Consider the following 6361-nt stretch of genomic DNA (forward strand, 5'->3'; position numbering starts at 1 on the left):
TCCGAACGGTAACTATTTCTTTTGTAGAAGGAAGGGCTATACTACTAAGGAATACGTATATTTAGTTATTACCTCACGAACCGCAAAGTAGAAACCTATTAAAGGTATTTAGGTAAATACCCCGTAGAGGAATATAGATAATCTAAATAGAATAGCGCTAAATAGTTAGACTATAATATATAATAATAGGATCAAGAAAACTAGTAGCTAGGATCAAAATTAGGTAAAGCTAATTTCTGTTAGAAAGAATAATAGGAACAAGAATTCGATTACCTTAAAGGGATCCTAATCCTAATCTAAAAGGAACTTTGAAGAAGAAGATAATACGGACGTAAATATAGTAATATAAATTAATAAAGAAGATAAGTACTACGCCCTCGCCGTAGTAGAATTCGACTTTGCTAATCGCCTCGAACCCTACCTCGCTACAACCTTAATTAAAAGAAACCCTTCTACTAAGCAGATTATACAAGAAAGGCTCTATAATATAAAGATCTAAAATATCAAAAAGATAACCGATATAACCGTAAAACGATTAAATAGGCCTAACTAAAATACTACCTACCCGGATACCTACGAAGAAACCGACTATAATACCTACTCGCTCTCTAATATAAGCCTAGATACCTATAAAGATACCCGAATTTTATAACCTTCCTATACTCTAAAAATTCTACCTCTCTAATAGAAAAAAGGATAAGGATAAGATTTCCTATCTCCCTAAGTCTAATCCCTAAAAGACCTAGAATTGCGCGACAGACGAATTTTTCCCTAACCCGCTCTAAACCCTCTAAGTATACAACTAACTATGCTAGAGGACTAAAATATCCTAATTTTATAACCTTTCTAATACCGCAAAATTCTACTAGTATAACTAAGGAAAAGAGCTCCTAATACCCGACCGGATTCTAAAATCTAAATTCTAAGAGACCTAATTCCGAACAAGGGAGGGATTTTTTACGTTAGAAACTAAACTTTATCTAACGGATCAGAGCTTACCGAACTAAGCCTAATAGGATTTATTAAGATAATCGTGCTAGATTATTGTATATAAGAGATCCTAACTAACCCTCCCCTTTAAAATTTTACTATATCACACTATTATATACATTCTTCTTTATATTACTGCTAGTCCTAGGGGGGGTATAAGAGAGTTTGCCCTCTCTAGATGTTTGCTAGTGTTACGCGGTGCCGACTGGTCACTGTGAGTTAGAACGTCCTGGGCCGATACTTGCCTGCTATCCTAACTTCCAATCCCAAGACCTAGTCTCTCAATCGTACCGTTGCTTCGCAAAGCCTTACTGCGGGTTGGATCCTGTCGAGTGTCTTGCAAGACGTGCCAGAGGTGCGCGCCAAGTAGGTCAATCACTAAGTGTTACCACTGAGTGAATCCCCTACCTGTAGGTTGGGTTTGTCTTAGAGTTGAACCGTGGAGTGCAAAGTGCTTCAAGGTAGTAACCAAGTAACAATGTGCAATTGATCGCGAAGAACTAAATACATGATGCTAAAAAGAGTGTCCTTATATATCCAGTCCTTCCTATCACTGATGAGTCGAGACTCATCACTGATGCGCCAGGACTCATCACCGATGAGTCCATCCTATCACCGATAGGATGTGGTCACGTGCGGGTTCACCGGGTTCTTGCATTTATGGTGTAATTCCGGTGCTAGTAAAATGGCGGCCGTTTCCTGCGTCGCGCTAACCGTCTCATAGAGTAAGAGGGTATCGTTTGTGTCGGTTAGCTGTAGGCTGCTTCTGGTGCCTGCCCTGAATGTCTCCTCCCCGGGTCCCTCGGGGCACGCCCAAGTATACCGAAACGCACGTGACAACGCTATTCCCTAGTGTCCGTAGAATGATTGGTCCTCAGTCGTCACTCAAATAACTGCGGCCCCCGCGCTTCTTTGAGGTCCGTAACAGCTAGGCCTAGTAGCGGTTATATATCTTGAGGGTTTTTCCCCTATCTTGGGTTTTCCCTCTCTCTTCTTCCTTCTCCCTAGACTCCCTAATCCCAGTTGTCTCGCCTCCAGATTGCTTCCTTACCTTGTAGACCTGTAGGTCTATCAGGGTTTATAACGGTCGTAATAGTATTATCGGAATTATAGAATAAGGTGATTAGAATATTTTTGTCGAAGTCTTTATCTTAGTTTAATAGAGGTACAAGTAAAAGGTCCGTAGTAATTGTGGTAAGGTAAAGTCCTTCTTTCGCTATAGTTATAAGGGTATAGTACTCGGCTATAGTTAATAAGGCTACTACAATATCTTATCTCTTTAAGCTCTATAAGATTGGGTACCGGTAAAGAACTAAATATATACTTCGGTAGATTTTCTATCCTCTGTATTAGTATATAATAAGTCGATAAATCCTTCTAGGCCCTTAGAGGGTTCTCTTCTAAATAGGATTCCTAAATTTGTAGTACCTATAAGGTATTATAATAAAACTTTATATACTACTATATTATCTTTTCTTAGCTATTTATTACGGCGTTATAATTTTAATACGGTTGCTATAATATCCGGGCGTATTTTAATTACGAGCTAATTGATCTTTCCTATTATTTTAGTATAGGCGCCCTAGTCGAATATATTATCCTCTGTTAGATTATTTAGATAGGGTATTTTCTAAGAGGAGTTTATTAGGATTAGAGAAGGATTACAATTTTTATAGCCCTTATTATAGATTAAATTTATTAAATAAGCCTATTAGCTTATAAAGATATAGCTAGAGGGTTCTTTAATTATATTATATCTAAGCAATTTTTTACATAGGAGGGTCTTTAATTTCCTCTTGTTTAAAAGGCCCTTTTTTATAGAGTTTAATTAATCTTTATATCTAGTTATAAGGATATTCTATATAGATTATAATAAATATAGTATAGTCCTTATTAGTAAGGATATATAGTTCGGAGGGGATTAGGGAGAGGCCTAGGCTAGATAGGTTATCTTTGAAAAGTTTATACTAGAAGTGTCCTACTTATCGTAATCTATAAAGCGCCTAGTTTAGTACGTATACCAGATCTTCTCCTTTTAGGCTAAATTATTTATATCTAGTCAGTTACTTTATAAATATAATACGGTTATTAATAGCGGTATTAAGGTAGGCCCTAATTACGTCCTACTATTCCTTTTTCTAATTACGGATAGTAGCTATAGTAATAAATAATTTAGCTAATATATCTAAGATAACTAGGGTATATCTTTCGTTAGGTTAGAAGTCTACGCCTAGACTTTAGCGATTACTATATACGACCTATCTAGCACAGAATTCTAGGATAAATCCTTTAGTATCCTATTTAATATTATAGACCTATTTACCTAGAAGGATTTTAGTACCTTTTAGGGATTTAGTTACTAAAGTTATTATATTAGATAATTTAAACTTCTTTAATTAGGTCTCCTCGGCTTTAAGCTATTAATCGGCGAATTAGGATTTTATAGCTTCCCTATAGGTTTAAGGGATTTTAACTATTACTAACTATATTATCTTAGTAGCTATACTTAATATACTAGGTCTAATTAAGTTATCTTCGGTAGACGTAGTAAAGTATAAACTTCCTTTCGTTCTCTCTTTATACTCTTCCTTAACTAGTCCTTTTATAGTATATCTAACTATTCCTTCTATAAGTTATCTCGGAGCATATCTCCGTAGGCTTCTTCTTACTAGAGAGATAGAGCGTCTCTAGTCGCTCGTGAAATCTAGTTAATTTATCGTAATAGTATCGATAGGGTCCGCTAATAAAGCTTGTGATATTAGGTAGCTACGGAACCTCTAAGGAATCACTACTAGAGGGGGGAGTTATAGTTAAATTAATTAGGATAGTATCTTAGACTTTTTAATAGTAGGATTTAGGTCAGATTCTAGCGTAGGTAGGAATTATCCTAGTATAGTCCTTCTCTTAATTAACGGGATTAGACTATCCGGGTTCTAGCGTAAAAAAATTCCTCCCTAGTTAGGAATTAGGTCTCTAGGGATTTAGATTTTAGGATCCGGTTAAGTATTAGGGGCTCTTTTCCTTAGTTATATTAGTAAAATTTTGCGATATTAGGAAGGTTATAAAATTAGGATATTTTAGTCCTCTAGTATAGTTAGTAGTATACTTAGAGGGATTAGAGCGGGTTAGGGAAAAATTCGTCCCTCGCGTAATTCTAGGTCTTTTAGGAATTAGACTTAAGGAGGTAGAAGATTATATCCCCTTCCTCTTTCCTATTAGAGAGGTAGAATTTTTAGAGCATAGGAAGTTTATAAAATTTAGATTTCTTCGTAGGTATCTAGGCTTATATTAGAGTAGGTATTATAGTCGGGATCTTTATAGTAGTCGTTATTCGCGCGGGTAGTCTTTTAGGTAGGCCTATTTAATCGTTTTACGGTTATATCGGTTGTCTTTTTAACATTTTAGATCTTTATATTATAGAACCTTTCTTGTATAATCTATTTAATTCGATTATCTAGGTCTAATAGCAGTATAGATAGTTCTTCCTAAAAGTCTATATCTCTTCTGATCATAACTTTTCTCTTGTATAGGTCGTAAATCCTATATTAGTAGCTATTCTTACTATTATATCTAACTAGGTATCCAATCTATACCCTTAGGGCTATCTTTTATCCTTAGGTTCGTTATTCTTTTAGAATATAGATATAGGCTTTGGAATACTAGATACGTAAAAACCCTAAATCGATTAGTTACTTTACCCTAGAGCCATTAGTATTATACTAGTACTTATTCTATCTTTCTAAAGGGGACAATTTTTTATTTAGTTTACGGATTCGGTTTATAATATAGGTAGTAGTAACTATAGCTTTAGGCCACAAAAATACGGGAGCTTAGGGCGTAGCTACTATAAGGGTTCGGGCCCCCTACATAACGAGATATCCAGAGCTTTTAGCAACACTATTTTATTTATAGGTATAAGGGGCGCTTATTAAGAAAGTATAACCCTTCTACTTAGCCTATTCTTTAAATTTAAAGAAACTTCTGTCTCTATCTATACAGATTTCGGAAGGCTAAGTACTAGTAGAAGTAAAGATACGCTTTAGCATTTAGATTAGGACATCCGAGGCTTAGCCTTTTATCTTTATTAGAATAGCCTATCTAAACCTAGTAGTATCGTTAACTACAATTAGGACGTGTAATATATTCCCGATTGATAGACCTACAGGTCTACAAGGCAAGGAAGCAATCTGGAGGCGAGACAACTAGGATTGGGAAGTCTAGGGAGAAGGAAGAAGAGAGAGAGAGGGAAAACCCACGATAGGGGAAAAACCCTCAAGACACATGACCGCTACTAGGCCTAGCAAACATCTAGAGAGGGCAAACTCTCTCACCCCCCCCAGGACTAGCAGCAATGTGAAGAATATCATACATAATAGTGTAACATAATAAAATTTTGAAGGGGAGGGTTAGTTAGGATCTCTCATATATATTAATCTGGCACGATCATCTTGACAAATCCTATTAGGCTTAGTTCGGTAAGCTCTGATCCGTTAGATAAAGTTTAGTTTCTAACGTAAAAAAATCCCTCCCTGGTTCGGAATTAGGTCTCTTGGAATTTAGATTTTAGGATCTAGTCAGGTATTAGGAGCTCTTTTCCTTAGTTATACCGGTAGAATTTTGCGGTATTAGGAAGGTTGTAAAATTAGGATATTTTAGTCCTCTAGTATAGTTAGTAGCATACTTAGAGGGTTTAGAGCGGCTTAGGGAAAAATTCGTCCGTCGCGCAATTCTAGGTCTTTTAGGGATTAGACTTAGAGAGGTAGGAAATCTTAGCCTTATCCTTTTTTCTGTTAGAGAGGTAGAATTTTCAGAGCATAGGAAGGTTATGAAATTCGGGTATCTTTATAGGTATCTAGGCTTATATTAGAGAGCGGGTAGGTATTACGGTCGGTTTCTTCGTAGGTATCCGGGCGGGTAGTCTTTTAGTTAGGCCTATTTAATCGTTTCACGGTTATATCGGTTATCTTTTTGACATTTTAGATCTTTATATTATAAAGCCTTTCTTGCACAATCTGCTTAGTAGAAGGGTTTCTTTTAATTAAGGTTGTAGCAAGGTAGGGTTCGAGGTGATCGGCAAAATCGAATTCTACTACAGCGAGGACGTAGTACTTATCTTCTTCTTCATCAATTTATATTACTATATTTACGCCCGCATTGTCTTCTTCTTCAAGGTTCCTTTTAGATTAGGATTAGGATCCCTTTAAGGTAATCGAATTCTTATTCCTATTATTCTTTCTAACAGAAATTAGCTTTAGCTAATTTTAATCCTAGCTACTAGTTTTCTTGATCCTATTATTATATATTGTAGTCTAACTATTTAGCGCTATTCTATTTAGATTATCTATGTTCCTCCACGGGGCATTCACCCAAA

At 36.0% G+C, this 6361-nt stretch overlaps 1 protein-coding gene across 1 annotated transcript; it reads left to right on the forward strand.

Moving 5' to 3' along the window:
• Positions 1-1168: 1168 nt before the first annotated feature.
• Positions 1169-1360, forward strand: POX_g09170 (uncharacterized protein; the record flags this gene model as incomplete). The annotated part of the gene is made up of 2 exons (XM_050117929.1): positions 1169-1204; positions 1268-1360. 2 exons carry the CDS (start codon positions 1169-1171, stop codon positions 1358-1360), a joined length of 129 nt encoding a protein of 42 aa, XP_049966073.1.
• Between the last annotated feature and the right edge of the window lie 5001 nt (positions 1361-6361).

The sequence above is a fragment of the Penicillium oxalicum genome, chromosome VII (assembly GCF_001723175.1).
Source record: "Penicillium oxalicum strain HP7-1 chromosome VII, whole genome shotgun sequence".
Classification (NCBI taxonomy): Eukaryota; Fungi; Ascomycota; class Eurotiomycetes; order Eurotiales; family Aspergillaceae; genus Penicillium; species Penicillium oxalicum.